This window comes from Arvicanthis niloticus, chromosome 1 (genome assembly GCF_011762505.2).
Source record: "Arvicanthis niloticus isolate mArvNil1 chromosome 1, mArvNil1.pat.X, whole genome shotgun sequence".
In the NCBI taxonomy this organism is placed as follows: domain Eukaryota; kingdom Metazoa; phylum Chordata; class Mammalia; order Rodentia; family Muridae; genus Arvicanthis; species Arvicanthis niloticus.
The window spans coordinates 101,820,966-101,842,031 of NC_047658.1; the positions used below are offsets into that span (position 1 = coordinate 101,820,966).

At 41.7% G+C, this 21,066-nt stretch overlaps 1 protein-coding gene across 2 annotated transcripts in view; it reads left to right on the forward strand.

Annotated features, from left to right (window-relative positions):
* Positions 1-21,066, forward strand: part of Dock1 (dedicator of cytokinesis 1) — a 503,223-nt gene that overhangs the window by 301,564 nt on the left and 180,593 nt on the right. For both annotated transcript variants that reach the window (XM_034495028.2, XM_034495020.2), the window contains exon 28: positions 14,576-14,677. In XM_034495028.2, coding sequence (XP_034350919.1) covers positions 14,576-14,677 — 102 coding nt within the window. The remainder of the gene's footprint in view (positions 1-14,575; positions 14,678-21,066) is intronic.

The following is a 21,066-nucleotide window of genomic DNA, read 5'->3' on the forward strand; positions in this document are numbered from 1 at the left end:
CATCTGAGTTCTCTTGATCAGATTACACACATGTGCCATCTAGCCAGCCAGGGTTTTTAATATACTTTAAGTTGACTTTTGCCTGTGGTATAAGGGTCTAATTTCATTTCTCTATCTGTGAGTCTCCTATACCCTCAACATCATTGTTAAATACACAGCACCTTTGACTTCTAGCCATCTTGATCAAAAGTCACTTGTCAGAGTGGGTGGGGAAAAGCCCACAGGCCTCAACCCTACATAAGGAACTACAAGCAACTAAAGAAATCTGGGTATGGGAGAACACAGCATTTAGTTGTTCAGGGCCAACTGGTCAACCTTGACAACATATGTACAAGTACCATGGACTCACTAGGTTACATTTAGGAATATAAATGTATATAAAAATACATATATGTATACAATAACAATTGTATGCTGTGCATTTGAAGGAAAGTGTGGAGATATATGGGAGAGTTTAGCGGGAGGAAAGGGAAGAGAAAAACATAATTAGATGACAATTTTAAAAACAGAAATGATCGCCGGAATTCTCTTCCAGACTCTATTCTTTGGGAGATGTCCCAGATTTTGTTCCCCTGCCATGCTGTTTTGATTACTGTAGCTTTGCTGCATATTTTGAAATCTGGTAGTATCTTGCCTTTAATATTGCTCTTTTTGTTGACAGTTGCATTGATAGTTCAAGACCTTTTGTGGTTTTATACAAATGCTTGGTTTTCATTGTTTTTCTTTTTCTGATGCTGGGTTTTTTGGTTTTTTTTTTTTTTTTCAGTGACTACTGCCCTTGAGATTTCACAGACTTGCACTGAGCCTGCAGGTCACTTTGGTTTGTGTGGACATTTTGATAGGATTAATACTTCTGGACTTTAAGTATGGTGTTTCATTTCCTGTAACTGTGCCTTATATGATACCTTCCAGGGGTGTTTATGACTTCAGTGTTTGGATCTACCTTATCTTTGTTGAACTCTACCTGGCTTAGTAGTTTGTTCTCTGGTGCATTGCATTATTCCTATTGATTAATCACTCACACATGTTGTGTTTCCAAGTTTTCAGGCAGTGTTGCTCAAGGCAAAGTGGAAGTTTACATCAAGCATGATCTGAGGAGAGAGGTGTCTTTAGAGAAGGGGTAGGCCAAATTTGAAGTGATTTTCTGATAGTTAAACATCCCTCCCATACCCCCTTTTCAGAGATATTTTGAAAATGTACATTCAATATACATGTGAGAATGTGCATCTTAAATTCATAGTGAAAAGTCTTTCAGTACAGGACTCTTAGAGCATTCCATTCAGCTACAGGCTTAAGATCTTTAAAGGGCCTAGACATGAAGCCATATTCTTTCCAGTCATTGACAGACTTGGTCCTTGCTGTGAGTCATAGACGGGGAGAGCAGCATTCCATTCTAGCTATGCACACCAGGCCTTCTTCCTTTCTGTAGGTACATTGAGAATAGTGGGGACATAGCATATCCCCTAGGTTTTTAGTAGGGTCCCCTCAGCGATGGTTGTGCTCTGGGCTCCTTAGTGCAGTCTGTAATCAAAAGGAAGGTACCTATCCTGGAAAAGTAAGCATCCTTGTAAGGAGGAACAACAGATGGTATGCTAGATAGCTTCGGAGTTTTCATGAGAGTGACCCATACATGGAGATCAGGTTAGGGATGGAGAGATGGTCAAGTTGCTGGGATCAGATTTATCTCCCACTTTGAGTGGGAAGCAATAGGCAAAGTTCTTGCAAAGGAGGTTTTGGTACCTAGTTATGCAGGCAGTGAGGAGGTCACCCTGATGGTGTCTTGTGCATCAGCCTCTTACAGAGACACAGATATCTCGATCCTAAAGAGTGCCAGTGGTAAGGACAAGGACAATGTGATTTGCCAATGTCATTGGAATAGTGACTAGAAGGAAGTTGAGTTGTAGAGACAACAGAGAGGGTTGGAACAACGCCTGGGGGGGGGGGCTTCATATGTCTATACATGGGTTCAAATTAACACAGCCTGAACTCTGTGTGTGTGTGTGTGTGTGTGTGTGTGTGTGTGTGTGTGTGTGTATGGGTGTGTGCATGTGTGCATTCATGTTTGCATATAAAGATTAGTTAGCCTTGGGTATCTTCTTCAGTCACTTTTCACCTGATTTTTGAGACAGGGTCTCTCATTTCTCTCTTTCCCTGATATTCACCAGTTTGGCTATTCTGTCTGGCTGCAAGACACAAAGATCCTCCCATCGATGTGTCCTCATGCCCTGTTTTGTTTTGGTTTTTTTTTGTTTTGTTTTGTTTTTTGTTTCATTTTTTAATGGCGGGTTTAAAAAATTGAACTAGAGTCCTCAGCAAGCACTTTACAAACTGAGCCATCTCCTAGGCCCTGTTTTTCTTTCTGACTTATGATAATGGTTTTACCTAAATAAGGGAGATTCTCCCTGGGCAGTATTTAGGGTATGTAATCTCTTTAAAGAAATACCACCACCTAATAACTGTGTTTCTCTCTGAATGATCACCCTAGATGTTTGGGTTTTGCTTCTTCTGGACACTGAAGCAGCCCATTGAAATTCAATGCAAGTGGGCTTCTTCCCATTATCCTGCAGCTTCTCTCTAGACAGAGATGGTGAATATTCCATTTTGCAAGCTCTTAACTATGTAGCTAGATAATTAGCTTGTGAGAAACATAGTCAGTTTTGCAAACAAGTAGAGATTCTGGAAAGTAATTAAAATTAGTCATTATTGGGCCGCTTTGGGGTTTACCTTCCACTCCGTGCAGTTAAGGTCTTGTCTGAACAAAATTAATAAGGAGTAAAAAAATCTCCACCAAGCATCTGGTCCAAAGTGACTTCTAGTTTACATCTGTCCCCGTTACTTGAAATAGAAGTTTGGGATTCATGTGAGGGGAAATCAATGGTTTCTGTTCTTGATAGTATGATAACTTCATTGTTTTGTGTGTGGGATGAATGGTCGAAATGTCTGGCTTTTTATAACTAAATTTTTAAAATAAAATATATGGATTTTTTTCGAGGAGAATAATCTCAATAAAGCATTGTTTTTGTTTTATAATTAAAATTATGATCAGCCTCATAATCGATCCTGATCATGTGACAGTCACATGACTGCTATGAAGTTTGAAGAGATGAGTACCATGTCTTCTAACATCTTCTTTGTGTTTTTTAAGAAATAATAAGGTGGAAACTGGAAATATGAATAGTGGTTATGGACCACTACAACTATGACTGTCTAATATGTCTTTTTAAAGAGACTTATTAGAAGTTATTAGTACTGTAGACAGACAGTGGTTCTGATCCTCTGAGGAGAATTTAGGGCTGTGTAGCAGAGTCGGAGTCCCGTTTTTCAGGTTTCAGAGGAGTGGAGGAGGTTCTTTGCCATGTGGTTGATGGGTAGTCCATAGTAGGTGCTTACAGCTGGGGTGTTTCTGAATCAGTCATGAGGGTGAGGAAGGCAAGACTCTAGAAAAATAAGTCACAGTGGCTACAGAAATCAAACTCCTTTCATTTTAAGAATTGTTCTTGTTTAATCAAACTGGAGGAACTATACAAATGGTGAGGCCTTGGCTAACATATATACCCTGGAGAATCTTCCTTCATGTCTGGACATCTGAAAGATCTTCTTTCTACATAAAATATAACATGAACCATCTACAGACATTACTCAGCAAGCACATGGTATGCACTTAGTGCAGGTACCAGATGGTCCTCTTATGATACTGATTAATGTCAGCCCTGACAAGTTAAAGTGATGCTTAGATTCAGCTGACAATAAGCTTCCCACCCTCACCTCCCACCCATGTGTCTGAACCAATGGATAAGAATGTGAGGTTTTCCAGGCAGGGCCTGGACACTGCAGGCAGAGTGTGGCTAACAAATGAATTCCCATCTCCTAGGTTTTTGACCTTATACAACTCTGCCTTTTTGGTTTTATTTTTACTCTCTTAGTGAGAACTCAGAGCATCTTTACACTGTGTTTCATTTGGTTTTTGAGACATAGTCTAGCTGGGTAGCCAAGGTGTGGCCTTGAACTAGACATTCTCCTTCCTCAGCTTCTAGAATGCCAGAGATCCAGGTGTGTACCATTGTGTTGGGCCAACTGTATGTCTTGGTGCACACTTTTCTTGTTAATTAGTTACTCTTACTTTGTAGTAATAGCTATGGCCATGTTTGTTTGGCTTGCGGTGTTTAATTATGGCTGGTCCCCAGTTGATAAATACTTGCGTAACATGATAAATTAGTTCTTTCCTAAACTACTGTTCAGAGTAGTAGTTTAAAATTAGCCCCAAAGGCATAACCATTAAAATCACTAAGGTGCTGGGAAGATGGCTCTGTGATTAAGAGCACATAGCACTCTTTCAGAGGACCTGAGTTCAGTTCCCAGCACCGACATCAAAGGGCTCAGAGCTGCCTGTAACTCTAGCACAGGAGGCTCCAACACCTGCTCTAGCCTTAACAGAGACCTACACACACATGACACACTTTAGTACATAACCACAAATAAAATAAATCTTAGAAATTATAAGCAGCTAAAATCACTGAGAATACAAAGCCCTTGTCCTTATGACTGGAGCTTGAGGTTGTCCTGGCAGGTGCTGGCCTGGAGCAAGGCTAGAAACAGACCAATGGGTGGAAAGACAACATCAAAGTGTTTACAGTCAACACATGATTTATTTAGAAACTTGCTCTATAGAAAAAAAAAAAAAAAAAAAAAAACAAAACAAAACAAATACTTTTAAAGTCACAAGTGAATTCCATTGAGTTATGTCATAAAATATGTCAGTATACCCACCAAATAGAACAGTTTTCCCAAGTATATAGAAAGAAAGAATAAAAACTTACTGAAAAACAAAACAGAGCAAAAACTTACTTTACCCTTTATATATGAAAATAGCAAAATCTTTTAAAGATCTGTACAATAGCATCCATGAAATACTCTCCAATGGTATAGAAATAGTCTGGGGCAGTTTGGTTTGTGTGTTTAAATAGGAGAGCTGTTTTGTAAGCCTCCTCAAATCATGTAACAGTTTGATGGAAGTACAATTTGAATCCAAATGGAACTTGTTTCAAACTAAAATATGTATGTGGTTCTAGAGTTTGTTTACAAGATGAAATTGGCTTGGGGTGGTTGGAGAGACGGCTTAGGGGGTAATAGGATTGCTATGCACTCAGGAGGACGTGGGATCAAATCTCCAGGACCCAAGTAGAAGCTTAGTGGGTGTAAGCACCTGGCCGTCATCCCAGCACAGGAGGGTGAAGACAGGATCCTCATAGCAAGCTAGCTACATTAGAACCAGAAAGCTCTGCTGCAAGGAGAGATGCAGCCTCAATATAAGTAAATCAATATATAGAAGATAGATAGAAAAATGGATAGATGGATGGATGGATGATAGATAGACAGACATATAAATATAGATAGACAGAGATCCAGCACCAATATAAGTAAATAAATATATAGAAGATAGATGATAGATAAACAGACATCTAGCTTCAATATAAATACATATAAAATAGGTAGATTAGATAGATAGATAGATCGATAGACATCTAGTGAGACACCAAATGTCAACCTCTAGCCTCCACATAGACACACACAGAGACGCAAATATATGCACACACACACAACAAGTACATGTATATGCAAAAATACTTTATTTTTTTATTGGAGTTAGACATGCCACTGTGGTCCCTCAAGGGCATTTCCCTTTTCTTCCTTATTTTCATCTGTTTGTCTGTCTTCCATTCCTTCCCTTCTCTTTCTGTCTGTCCATCTAACTAACTCCCCTTCCCTTCCTTTTCTTTCCCTTCCCTTCCCTTTTTTTTCTTCTTTTACAAAAAAAATGTAAATTAGCAGAGAAACTGGAGAAAAGTATGTAAAACAAGCTTCGAGATAAGATTGGCAACAGAGAGCAACAGTCCCACTGGAGCACTAATATATACGGTATTAATTAAGTTAAATCTAGTCTGTTTTTGTGTATGGATATAGGCTGACAGAATCAGTATTGAAATAACTTACAGGGAATTGGAATCAACCTATCTATCTATCTATCTATCTATCTATCTATCTATCTATCTATCTCTCCTCCTACTTCTTCCCCTGCCCAACCCAGTTATATACAGTCTACCAATGTAAGTTCTGAACTTTAAATAATATGTACACTTCTATAACTAAATACAAGATATACCATATTTCTAGTCCCATCTAAACATTCCTTGTACCCTGTTTCTCTGTCTCCTCCTTTTTCATTATTTTCCCTTCTGAAGAAAGACATACAGCCTGTCACCCTTCAAGTCTGCCACCTGTGACTCAGCGTAGTGTTTACATTTCATCTGCTTTTTTGTCTTTAGCTTTTTTTTTAATGCTGATTTTTGTTTCATTATACAGATGTACCACAGTTGGATAGGTATAGGGAGACAGGCATTTGGAGTGTCTCCGAGGCTCGGTGTGTGACTCTGTCTTAGGCAGCAGCCCTGTGTACTGCTTGGCTGGCCTTCTCCTGGGTCTCAGTGCTGTTTACACTGCACAGTAACTGAGTGACTATTGAGAACTGCACTTGTGTCTGCTTTGCCATCATGAACTTGTCCTGCCGCCTTCCCTCCTCCCTTTGCTCACTGCGCAACACAGCGAAGCCCTGACCTCAGGATCTCAGAGAGCTTGAGTTCAGCAAAGAGTGAGGTGGTGGATGGGAATGCTGAGCCTGTACTGTGTGTCTGCTTTTCATGTTCTCTTTTACATACTTGCTACCCAAGCACATTGGTCTTGTTTCCCTACAGTCACAATTCCGCCACATTGGAGATTTCTAAAATAAATACTGAGAGGTTTCCTTTTGTCTGTATTATATGCTATATTATTACATGGCTTCAGTCAGACAAGCTGTTGACTGATCTGCTGCATAACATTTGCACATAGAGCCACTTGCATCTGTGTCTGCATAATGATGTATTAATAAGAATTCCATAAGCATTGCCCTATGACGTCTGCATTCTATTATGTAAAAGATCAAACGTCAAAATATCTACCCACTGCTAAGAACCAATCCCACCGATCTCCCCAACCTTTTATAAACCTTTTATAAATGTCTTCTCTCTCCCACCCGGTAAAAAAATTGTTGCTTATAAAAAAGGCTTCTCTGCATTCTTGGAACTTGGTGACTCAAAGTAGCTGACCCTTTTCTTTTTTGCTTAATTGCTTTTACGCTTATACTGAATTGACTGGTCACATCCGGTTGAGAGGTTGAACTTCCACTAATTGATCCTGAGTTATCACCCAAGTGAAGATAAGAACTAAGTGAACTTTCCATGCCAGTATGCTTACTAACCATGTTTGGGTCATGGTACAAAACCAAAACGAAACAAAAACAACAACAAAAAATGGGGGATGTGGGGGCTGCTTTGGTTTTTATCTAAAAAGAATTGCCTTGCCTGGTTACTGTCACTTCTCTCAGTGTGTCCCTGTGTGACAGCGAGAACATTCTTTCTGAAACTCCCCGTGACTCCTTCGTTTTTCCTTCTGATTTTGATCAGTACCCCATGCTGACCTACAGTTCAGGATGGTATTGAGCTCCTAGTCCTTCCTCCTTCAGCTTTCCAAGCACTGGGATTAAAGGTTTGAACCAACCATACCTAGCTGTTGATTCATGCATTTTTAAAGAAATACTGTTTATAAGAGTGTGTGTGTGTGTGTGTGTGTGTGTGTGTGTGTGTGTGTAAGAGAGTCAGAAGATGACTTGTGGTAGTCAGTCCTATCCTCCCACCATGTGAGTCCTATGGGTCACACTCAGGTCATCAAGCTTTACAGCATGTTTCTTTGCCTTCTGATCCATCTAGCTGGCCCTCATTAATTTTTTTTAACTTAGTGTGTGATATCCTTCTCTTCCTGTATTATTCATCCACTGTGGGTAAAACTAAAGACAATGTATTTTTATGATCTATGTATCTGCTTTGCCTGTTTCTAATTTAATGTGTACCCATGATGGCAACTGGGCCCTTTATGAACAGAAATCAGTTATAGAAATGTGTGGTCATTGAGTCCCCTATTTGCTAGTGGGGTTGATGGAGGCTCTGTTCCTCATTCCTGTTACTTCCTGTTCACTGATTCTGTCTATCATGTCACAAGACTTGGGAAATCCTGAGCTCTCTAAGGCTCTAATATTGCCTGATTTATTGAGTTGATAAAAATAAGATATAAAATCTCTGCTTTACTATCTTTCTAGTGTTGACATCAAATGAACTTTATTAAGAAGTGGCATACATAGTATATAATCTTCATTGCACTGTGCATCACTTGCTTTTTATTGCTGTGATAAAACACCATGAACAAAAGCAAATTATGGAAGAAAGAGGCTGTTTGGGCTTAAAGTGCCAGAGGGAGAACCCAGGAGAGATCATATCGCTCTACACAAAGGAAGCAGAGCAGATAAACTGGAAGTGGGGTGAGGTCATAAACTCAAATGCCACCCCTAGTTACATACTTCCTCCAGTGAGGCTCCACCTCCTACAGATTCCATAACTGTCCCAAGTGGCACCATCTGCTGGAACTAAGTGTTCAAATACATGCGCCTGTGAGGGACATTTTTCACTCAAACCATCACACTCCGTAATAACTTTTGTACTTTTTAATCCTTTATTATCTATAACAAATGTGAACAGGGGTTTAAATTATTACATTCAATAAGTAGCAAATAATTATTATAGGTAAGTTTATATCCAAATATTCCCCTTTGGCATATGTCCTTTAAACATCTTTCCATAATTATGGCCTCTGTAAAATTGAAATTGATTTTGTTTTTAAAATTAGATTTTCTTTCTCGGTGTGTCTAGAATGAAATGAGATACTAATACTTTATGAATTCAACCAAGCACACTATTTAAATTTAATATTTAATTTTGTTGCTAGTAGTTTAAAATCCCTAATAGATGGCATTAATGTAGTTTATCAGCTGTGCTGCGTTCAGTTTTATTTTGTGCCTTTTTATAGTCTTCCCTTTGGTTCCTCATAAAATAAGGAAATTATGATATTTTGGAAATTAAATGAGTGAAAATTAAGCATATGTTGAATAAAGACATCTTGTTATTGAATTTATCCCTCTCCTTTCCATGCTTGTTTGTGTGCGCGTGCGCACACAAGTACTCACATGTATGCCTGTGCATATGTGTACTTCCTTCTTTTCCTTCCCCCTATGGACCGCCCCCTCCCTTCTCCTCCTGACAAGATTTCCTTTTATGCTGTCTTCTATCTCATGCCTTAGTTTCTGAGTTCCTTGGTACCCCTGGTACCATTTACCTGGGATTTGGAGAAGTCAGTGGGCTGGTTGCTAGATCTTCACTCTCTTCCTGCCTCCATGTCTGCTGGCCATCACTGCTCATTCACTTTCCAGCTTCCAGATTCTCTTGCCCTTCGTCGCACTGCACTCTCTTGGTGCCCATAACTCTGAGTTGTTGATATTTTCTGAGACATGGTCATGTTTTACATAGCCCTGGCTGTCCTGGAACTCACTCTGTGAACCATTCCAACCTGGAACTTAGGGAGCTAGCCTGTCTTTGCTTCTCAAGTGCTGGAATTAAAGGCATGTGCTATCATACCTGGATGGACTCTGCTTCTGGGACATGCTCCTTATTGTCAGCATGGTGAGAGGAACCAGAGACAGGCCCAGGCTTTGAATGTTTTCTGTGTGATTCCCCCATGTGTGTTTTGTCAAGCCTCATCTCCGTGAAGACTCTAGGGAGGCTTTGACAAGTTTGTAACATCTTGAGATTTTCTTTGTATTCTTAACTTTCTCATCTCTCATTTTGTAATTTCTTGGTGGAAACCAGAACACAAACGCATGTCACCCCTGGCTTTTCATCTCAAAACCAGAAAGCCTTTGTGTGCCATACTTCCTTAGTGTGTCAGTACCCAGACCTTCCCCATATGGACTTATTCTGAGCTGCCTTTGACTTCTCAATAGAGGGCATGGCACCTGTCACATGGTCTGGGTGTGCGTTTGCTGCTTTCCAGGAGCTTCCGAGAGCTGGAGCTACTCAAACACCTCATGGAGCTTTTGGAACTCAGACAAGTGTTCGCATTTCTGCCTGTGCCACACATCCCAGACAGAAGACACTCTGCATGTGTGAAGTGCGAGCTTTAGGGCAGATGAGTCAGCTCACACTCAGCCGACAGACTCAGCAAGCTAAGTTCATCAGTCACATGGCTGAAACCATTTGTCTTTCACTTCACAGCTCCCCCAAACCAGGGAGGAATTTAGTTGTTGTTTTTTTTTTTTTTTTCCTAATCCATGTACTTATCCCCAATCCTTAATCTTTACATGGACGAAGCTGACAGAGCCACTTTGGAAGACTGGTTTTGTTTCTGCAGTACCTAGTCTCTACAGCCACCCCTACACGACCCCACACCCCCATGCTGTTCTACCTTGCGGCAGCATCTTGCATTGAATTTACCTGGTGCAAACTATCCCTGGATCCTCTACCAGGCTCCTGTCTACCAGTTCTTGGTTCTGCCTGTCTTCCCTCCTACCCATCTTTAGTTCCCCTGTCTTTGGTTTTGACCTGCTTTCAGGCTCACCTGGCCCATGGTTCTCCTGCCTCCTGGCCTCAGGCATCCACTTCTCCATCCTGCCTGTCTACCCCACCCCTCCATGCACCATCCACCTTGCTAATGCACTGAGGTCACAAAGGGATTTAAAACTGGTCACTGAAGCCTGTTCAAGTTGTTCTAAGGTATATGTGGGGTGGGTAATCACAGGGTCAGGATGTGATCACAGGGTCAGGGCTGCTCTGTCTTCCCAGACAATAAATCCTTGATAGATAAGAAGATAAGCTAGGAAATAAAGGAATCAGGCAGAGAGAGGTTGCTCCTCCTCACAGATGGCATCTTTCCTTCCCCACAGGTGACATCTCTGTATCTCTGTCTTTCAAAACCACCTTTGATAGTCCTGTTACATGCTGCTTATAAAAATAACATGTGCTCACCCTTTCTTCCAGATGATAGCCTGGAATCTTTCTTCTGGGCCTTTCTTTCTCTCTCTCCCTCCCTTCCTTCCTCCCTCTCTTTCTTTCTTTTTTCTTTCATCTTGTCCTATGGATTCCTTTTATTGTTAATTTGTGCATATAAAATAGCTGTATTTTCGTTCCTCAACTCTTTTTCTTATGTTTCTAAAGCACTTCATTGTTCTGTGGTTGATATCCAGGGATTGTGCAATAGTACAGCCTAACACTGAGAGATACAACTGCTTGAATTAACAGACACCAACAAGACAGTCCATATGGACTGTAGGTAAACACTGTTCTTCTTTGTCTCTGTAAGACCCGTGTAATATTTCCAAGGCAGTGCTTGGAGAGTTTCTCCTGTTGCTTACCTGAGATTCAAATGGAAGTGGCATTCTGCATTTATCTTTCAACCCTACAGAATATGTGACTTACCCAATTTCTTGCTTTGAATGCTTAGATATTTTTCAAAAATGCAATGGACACTCTTGGACATAAAATTTCCTCTCCTGAATTACCTTTTCAGGTGGGTTGTTAGCAGGAGAATTACTGAGAAGATGAGTATTTTCTTTCCAAGACTTTTCAAACCTCTCACCAAATTGCTTTTTAAAAAGGTTATAGCAATTTACGCTCGCACGGGCCGTGTGTAAGAGCCCTCGTCCTCTGTGCCTTCACAGCTTGGCACTTAAATCCTGCCTTGCTGTTCTGGCAGCAAATAATGCTGTATCATTTTCTTCTTGATTACTAATGAGGTTCACTTTTTTTTTAATGTTTTTTGTTTATGAGGCAGTTGATGTCCTGGTTTTTAAGTACAGTTGACTTCTCTGCCCTTACTCTGCATTGCTTTGAAATCATAGACATATCTCTTCTTTTTATTTCCTTAATTATTTTTAGCCTGTGGCTAGAGCTGAAACCCATTCCCCAAACCCAAGTTCCAAGGACCAGCTCTGTACAATGGCTTACCACCAACCTACCCACTGTGTTAAAATAAAAGCCTCAGATGACTCCTAAAATGCATTTAAAATAATTAAACCAAAAAGTGGTGTGATTTTCTTGAGTCTGTAGAATTAGAAGTCTTTTTCCCCTCCTCACAGTTCTTTCTAGTTTTGTTCCTAGAAGACAGCTTATTTCAAATATCATTTTCACGAAAACCAGTTCATCCATTCTTGCAGACAAATACGTACCCTGGGTTACACTGGGTCCAGGTGGGATCTGGAGCTCCCTGATGTGAGCAGTACTTGCCCAGTGGATATATTAGTATCCTAAGGGTAGGGCTCCATTTCTTCAAGGGCATGGATGGAAGAGGGGATTTGTCTGTGAATTGTAGCACGCAGGTTTTCCCTCAGCTAGTGGAGCCCCATCCGACTTACAATAGTGCTGAGCTAGTGGAACTTGCTTCCTTTAAGAGAAGGGTGGCTGAGTGGTACAAATTGCTTTTGGCCCATTTCCTTAGGTTAAGTAAAGGGGGTATGCAGGCTGCCAGACAACACTCTGCTAACCCATGGTGGTGGCCCTCTCTCTGCCCCTGCATAGTCTGCTTTAATTAGTCCCCAGTGTCATTAAATAAGGGTCTGTTTGGCTGCATTCCTGAAGATGTTCTCATTCAGATAGAAGACTCCAGGCTGGCTCTTTACGTCTTTCTGGGACTCACTTTGAGGATACTACTGTATTCTTGGGTGTCGGTCTCTCTCCCAACCATTTTCTTTGCGTAGTGTGGACTTTCAGCATTATTTGACAATCAGTTCTTTGATGATTGAGTCTGTATCACCTCCTCCTCCCTCTGGCCTGAACCTGGTATTCTGGCTCTTCTTATGGATGTGACTTTGAACGGAGTCTTGGGTCTTCCCAAACCCCCACAGCGGTCTTTCTTTTCTTTCTTCTGGCAGCTTGATCTTTCATGGGGGTGGGGGGTCATGTTTATATCACACTGCTGAATCTAAATCACTGATTCAATGACTCCATTGCTGAACTGTTTTGACCTGCTCCATTCATCTAAGCATGTGCTAGGTGCATCTGCATGGAGGCTTTTTCTAGAAAGCCTCTCTTCTCATGGACTAGAAAACAGGTTCAGCAACCAAGTACATGCATTCCAGCCCTGGAGTGCTGGCTTCACACCTGGCTTTACCACCCACTCCTTTGAGGGTCCAGTTTCTGAATCTCACATTAACTGCCTGAGAAATGGAACAATCAACAAGTTGACCAGTGAATGAATGAGAGCCTGGCTTCAGAGCTTGGCTAGTCAGTAGCCTGGCAAGGCATGGCATCTTCTGAGGAGAAGATGAATTACAGAGGTATCTTCCCTTGAGCCCACTGAGTTGCCAAAAAGTTATGTCTTTTAAAAGTTCCCATTCATAAATAAATATCCTTCCCATGCAAAACAAGTATTATTTTACTCTTTCCCCAGAACACCACCAACTTGGAATCTAAATCTCAACAATTACCATTATTCACAAATAATTTACATTTCTGGGCAAATGGAAGATACCATATCATCATTATTGTATTTGTTCAATTTGCAAAATGTGTCCTTCGAGGACTCATTTGGAAGCCTGTGTATATACTACAGATAGAAAATATATTGGACTCTAACATTCACTGAGGAGTGCATGTTCCAAATTAATATAAAAGACATTTAGGCATTCAAATATATTGTTGGAAAAAGTGGAATTACTGAAAAAGAATGCAATTTGGGAGCTCATTTACCAAAGAAGAAAATAGGGATGTGTCTCAAACTGTATCCCTCTTATTATCCTGTTAGACTCATACAATGTAATGGAAGTTAGCATAGGTCCTGTGTGACTCCAGATGTCATTAACTTACAGGTACATATTTAAAAGCAAGAAAGGCTCTGTGATGTTAGCTCCCCAGCCTGCCAGTAAGAAATTGTATTTATAGCAACAAGACTGCCCAGCCCTGCACACTGTCCCCACTCCTTGGCCAACTGCTTTGTTTACCCTCTCCATCATCTGGTTTTGTTTGTTGGTTGGTTTTCATCCTCTGTTTCCTTTCTATCCAGTTCCGTACGGTATAAAGAATTCCCATTCCTCCCACTGGACGTTTCACTGAGACTGTCTTTCTCCTCTGGCTCTTCCCGAGAGCAAAACTCACAGAGGGATTGGTCTGTAGTGATTGCCTCTGAATTGGCCAAGGAAGACATGGGCAGATTTTGAGAAATAAAATGCCTCTGTCTTTGCCACGTCCCAAGAAGAGTGCACACATCTGCCTGATAATAAGGACAACTGAATTCCAAGAATGCTGTATACGCGATTGGTATTTCATTCTTGTCTTTAATTTTTGTGAACTTAATTAAGGAAAAAACCATTTAAAGCTTGGGTTTTTTTTTTTTTTTTAATTCTAGAACACCTTTTGTCAAGTTGCATTTAATCATTTACTATAGTTAGAGAAGAAAACAATCTACTGTGTCCCTTAAAACAAATAAACAAACAACTTCTGAGGTCAGAAGTGACCCAGGCTCTCTCTGGTTGGCCTTGGGCACCATGTAGTAGAATTGGAACTTCTGCCCAGGTACCATGCCTTTCCCTGATGGTTGAAGAGCCAGCTCTGTAGTTAGTGTCAGTTCTTTCCCTATCTAATTCTACCTTCCAATCCACCTACAGGGGAACTTCGTGGCTTGCATGACAGCTATTTTACGGCAGATGGAAGACTACCATTATGCACACCTGATCAAGACCTTCGGGAAAATGAGGACAGATGTCGTGGTGAGTGTCTTTTCCATCCTGTCACAAGGCCAACAGTGGAAGTAGATGGTGACATCTGTAGTCCCATTTAAAATAGAATTCTGCATAGGAAATTCTCTGATATCAGACGCTACTCAAGGCTCTGTGTGGATGCTTTTGACTAGCACTGACCTAGAGAACAACTTGGGTCTGAGCCTGGAGAAATCCCATCTGTTCTGGTCACAGCAGCCTTGCCTTTGCTACTGGGTCACTAACAATTATGTCCCCCATCGTCATTAGCTCCTGTCATTTCTTGGTTGACTTTCTATAACAGTAGCTTGTGAGCCACCCTCCTGGACCTTAAGCTATCTTCTGCTATTAATTAGTGCTAATCATAGGCCCTCATCAGCATTTCTCCTAATAACTCCTTAGTCCTCCTCACACAAACTATGATGCAACTTAATTGGGAGAGTGTAATAGGGAAATTTATTGCTTAGGCGCTCCCTCCCTGATGGCCTGAAATTACGCTGCCATATGGCGAATATCCTTTGCAAAGCTGCACCAAACCTGCTGGCAGGCTTTCCAGTGAGAAGCTAATGCGAATTCTTGGATTCCACTTTTAAGGACCCACTGCTCCTGTTGAATGCTCATAGGTTCCTGTGTGGCAAAGCGAGCTTGCATAGTATTTCCAGAGCAAGGACTATTGCACTTGGCCTCAACCTTACTAAAGGAGGGAAGCAACAAGATTTTTATGTTTCTTTTTTCAGAGTGTTACATCAAAGACCAGGTTTTCTTGTGTGGCCATAGTAGGAGGGTGGATAGGCAATAGATAAACAGACAATAGATAATTACACTGACAGCTCATATATGTATATGTGTATATGTGTATATGTGTATATATATGTGTATATATGTTAATACATATGTATTAACATATGGATATATATATATACATATATATCCATATGTTAATGATTAATAAGCAAATCCTTAGGAGGAAGATGAATTTATACCTCAAAATTATAACAAAATTCCCTATAGGTAAATAAATGATAGATTGATAGAAGATAGATAGATTGGTAAATGATAGATGATTACTTGATATATGATAAACCATAGATTGATAGATAAATTGATGATAATAGATAGGCAATGGACATAGTGATAGCTAGCTAGATTGATTGATAGATATAATTATAGATAAGAATGTATGTTAATAGATAAATTGTGGACAAATATAGACAGATAATTTCTAAGAACAAAATAAATCTATACCTCAAAATCATAGCAGTTTATAAAAATACCCATAGCAGGGTATAAAAATGTTCATAATTTTATGTGACCATGTGTTTGGGTTTTCTTTGAGTATCAAGAAGAAGTTTACAGTAGGGACATATTCAAGTAAATAAATATCACACAATGTCCTAAGATTAGTTTGAAACCATAGCATAGTGAAATCTCATTGAATATTCATAATATTTAATATTATCATTAAATCTTCAAAGTGGGCCTGGCGGTGGTGGCGCACGCCTTTAATCCCAGCACTTGGGAGGCAGAGGCAGGCAGATTTCTGAGTTCGAGGCCAGCCTGGTCTACAGAGTGAGTTCCAGGACAGCCAGGGCTATACAGAGAAACCCTGTCTCCAAAAACCAAAAAAGAAAAAGAAAAAAAAATCCTCAATGTGCCTCTGTGGCCTGCTTTAGTCAGTGAAAGTAATAGTGTGATGTTGTGTGACGTCACAGATGATATTCTTGGATGAATGATAAAGTTTCCATAATGAGAGTCGCTACTTATACTGAGAAATGAGTACCACCATAACAATTGGTACATTATCAGAACATGCATGTGCTCAAAAAGTACATAAGGCATTAACAAATGTCTAATATGAATTTAGCTACAGCGTGGGATGAAACATGGCTTCCAAGGGTGAGTCGGTGTTACTTTTCTGTCGCTGTTATAAAACAACATGAACGAAGTCAACTTAAGGAGGGAGACTTTATTCTGGCTTTTAGTTTTAGAGGGCTAGGAGTTCGTCCTGGTGTGGAGCGGCGTGGCAGCCACCGGTAGGTATGGCAACAGGAACAGGGAGCCAAAAGTCACATCTTTAACAGCAAGCCTGAAACAGAACAAACTGGAAGTGGGGCAGAGTCATCCCTAGTGACATACTTCCTCCAGCAAGGCTACACCACCTAAACCTCCTCAAACAGTGCTACCAGCTAGAGATCAGAAGCTCAAATGCCTAAGATGATGGGGTTTCTCACTCAAAGCACCACAGGGTAACAGTGCCTTGTTGGCTTGGGCATATACCCTCTCCTTCCTCAGAATAGAGGATCAAGTAATAGGATCCTTGTTGTGGGCTGAATTTCCCAAGGGATTTTTTTTTCTTTTTTTATTCCTCTTAGAAACAAGCATCCAGAAAATCAATTATTTGCATACAATTTGATTTCTATTATAAAATGGCATTTGTTATTTGTATGTCTCAAATTCCCACGGCAAGATTTTTTATTGTTGTTAGTTCATCAAAACCTTCATGAAAATATGTTCCTACCCACTCGCTGTATGCGGAGAGTATTTTATTTTTTCTGCTCTCCCAATTACCACAAAAATGAAAAGATCATTTCCTGGGAAATAATTGGAAGTTAATTAGCATTCCAATATGAAAATGGCCTAAAACCGTTTTCCCAAGTTTTGCTTGCTTCTAACAAGCATAGCTCTGTGTTCTCAGATTCAGCCCCACCCCACCCAACCGCACCCCACCCCCCACTGACACCTCCCCCAAATGCTGCCACTGGGTAAATCAGTTTCACATAGATTCAGTCGTTACTCCAATAACCATACAGGGCTACTGCTGTCACCTTCCAAATGGTCCTTTGTCCCTAGGGTAGCCAGAGAATCTCAAGCAGAGGGAAAGACTGATATAGGAAAGGGAAGACCAGACCGGTGACACTCAAGTATCTCTCTTGGGATAGGCGAGCCTCTTCCTCAAGATGGACAGCTGAAGAGAACTTCTCTTGCTTCTGCACCGTACTGGGTGCTGCCCTGGGTTTATGTCTCAGTTTCAGGAGTAGATGCAGGAAGCGTTCCTAGAGCCTCTGGGAGTAACCTCTGTTCTAACCATGTGTCACAGACCTCCACTGGGTGGCTCTGGAAGAGGCTATAGTTTTTGTGACACTGAAACCCTCAGCATCCAGTTCTTTGACACCAGCTGGATGTCCTGCAGTTCAGCTCCATCCCTGTACTGTAAACCTGGATGTAGTCATGGATTCCATAGATGACAGGGCTCACCCAGATCCATACTTTTGACTAAGCAGCTATTAATAAGAGTTCCTTTAACCCTTACCTTGAGGTCCATAATTTGCCTATTTAGCTCACAGCTCTCTAGGAGATGCTTGCATATTCTGTCCTGTTTATTATAAAGGATATAACTCTAGGAAAACCAATGGGAAGAGCTGCAAAGGACAGAGTGGGCAGGGATGGGCCTTCAGGTCATCTGCATCCTCCCCAGAAGACTATCGGTAGCCCAGTCCCCTCCAGTCTTGTCTGTGAGTTCTTTTGGCATAATCTCCTGCCCTACTCCCTCCCACCCCCCATTGGAGTATGTATGGTTGGAAGGTCTAGCCTTTCTCTTCTAGTCTGTCTGGAGACCAGCCCCACCCTGACACCTCCTTAAGATAAATTCATGTATGAGACTCATTGTGTAGATAGCAAGAATAATGACACTCAGGACCCAAGGTTCCTGGGACCTTTGTGCCATTACACCATAGCGAATGTGTATTGGATGAAGAGCAAGATGTGCAGGGACAGGGCAGGTGGAGGCAGTGCTGAGGGGAGGGTGGTTAAAGGCTGGGAGAGAGAATGATGCACACTGACTCAGTACTGCCAAACTCCTCACATGCTGTACCTGGTTCTTGGGTAGTTCTTGTGGAGTCCTCCAGGCCTGATCTGCTGTCAAGCAAGTCCATATATCCCAGGTCCTCTTGCTGTAATTCTTTCCCATCTTCTTGCTGTTTTGGTAATTACCTTGCAGGAGCCTCTTTCTAACACCTGTCAGGGTCTCTGTAGATAGAATTAGCGCCCCCCCCCCCTTCACAACACCTTACCTTGTCTGTTCCATTTGACCATCAGCCTGTTGTGGAGTGTACCAGGCTGGTATATTGCATTTAGAAAGTGGTAAGGAAGAATGCTAGTGGGTATATGGGAAGCAGAGATGCCAGCAGCATGGATGTGCCTGCTTCAGACACATGCTGCAGCGGAGACTCTCAAGGTCTCCAACGTGTCCCTTCATGGGACACCGTCAGCACAAGTATTGCCCAGGTTCCATGGAGCATGCATCCTAGGTGGAAAGAGAAGACAGGCTCCACACACCCGTCCTGCTCTGTTTCTGGACCACTCCCTTGGCAATGCAACCTCAGGAAAGCAACACTGGACTATCAGGGGTGTAGATTTCTTTCCCAGTGACTTTTTATCAGCATTGTGGAAGGTCATAGAAAGCAGAACAAACTCACATGCCTCATAGTTAGTCTTTTCAGGAAACCCTTATCATCTGAGCTCTGGGAGAAAAAAAAAAGATGAGGCTAAGTCAGTGGTGAGGCAGCCTCTCTGGCAGAGTGGTCAGTGGTAGAGAGAAAGGGTTGCAGGTGAAAGGAGGGGTTTCTGATCCGATGCTGGGCAGAAGTTTCCTGTGGGAGGCACTTAAGGGCCATTGAGGAATACACCAGCTAGGAACTCTTGGGCTGTGCTAGCAACTCTCCATCCTTTGTTGCCTAATTGTTTTCAGAGCCATTATGTTTTGGGTAAATTTTTTTCTAAGCCTATCCATTATGGAGTCACAAACAGCTGTCAATTTTAACGAACTCGGTATACTCTTTATTTGTACCACCTCCAGACTCAGGCAGAGTCCTGTTCAGATTGCTCTTTACAGTTTGTTTGTAGTCTAGGTTAGCCTTAAACTTACTGTGATTCTCCTGTCTCAGTCTGCTGGGTGCTGGGATTGCAGTCATGGACCACCACACTGAGCTTTGGTGTATCTCTATTCTCTTCTATTTGCCTTGCTGTCTTTCTTCCATCTGTGACTTTGGGGTGTGTGTGTGTGTGTGTGTGTGTGTGTGTGTGTGTGTGTGTTGTCTGTCTGTCTGTCTGTCTGTCTGTCTGTCTGTCTGTCTGTCTGTCTGTGTTAGCACATGTCAGAATGGTCCATAGAGGCCATGAGAGGGCATTGAATCTTCTGGAGCAAGAGTTGTGAGCTGGCCAACATAAATGCCGGGAACTGAATTTGGATCCTCTGTGAGAGCAGTATTTGTCCTTATCATGTGGGTCCTACAGCTGAAGGTGACTTTTTCATCAAGTTAGCGGGGTTAGAGATAGAAGCTGTTGTTTGCCTCCAGAACACACCTGCAGCTTTTGTTAGAGCCGACCACTTACTATATTGGACACCCTTTGAATATTCTAATGCAAATTGCTAAAGGATTGGATGTAGGGTGAATGATGAAGCTCTCTTTCAATACTCCTGAACCCAAAGCTTTGATGGAGTTCTTCTTTGTAAACCTCATCAGCTCTACTGGACCACCCTGACTACTGAGTTACTGAGCCCTACAAGTAAGCCTCACAAGAGGTCAGCTCTCACTGCAGACTGCATTCTGTTTCATTAGCCAAGCTCTATCATGTATCAACTGAGCAATACTAACAAAGTGCTGGCCTGATAATTATAGAAAGGGAAGGGAAGGGAAGGCGAGGGAAGGCGAGGGAAGGCGAGGGAAGGCAAGGGAAGGCAGACACTGGGAAAAGATGGCTTCTCTACTAAGCCTGTAAACTATTACCCTGCCTCTCAATTATTAGGCTTATGAGAGGGATGGGCAGGAAACCCAACAATTCCATGAAAGCTGAGATGCAGCTCACAAAGTATACAATCTAGCCATCCAAAGAAGTTCCAAACTCTTGACAAAGTGGGAAGCTAAGTAGTAGAATAATTGAGTTGTATTTAGACAAAACCATTCCTCCCCTATATTCCTTTTGGTCAGTGTTTCTTCAATGACAGAATGAACCTAGAATAGGTCCCTAAAGAATGTGAACCTTGCCCACCATCTGAAGCTTGTCTTCAAGTTTAACCTTGCGTCTTTGCAAGTGATGCTGTGTTGTGGTTAATATTTAAAACGGCATGGCCCAATCTGGCTTGTTCTTATGAGACTGCCGTGTTCCCGACTAGACAAGACCTGAGGCCAAGAGTGGCAGCATGCTCCTACCGCTGCTCGGTTCTGACCATGGCTCAAGCCAGCCAGAAGCACTGGCTCTGGCACCCACAAGACTCTACCATGGGAGATGGCTCTGCCAATCTACCACACCGTCTCTACAAAACTTGGCTGAACCCCAGACAATACCCGCCACCCATGCGGTACCCAGTAGACATGAGACTCTAATGCTTAATTATTATCCAA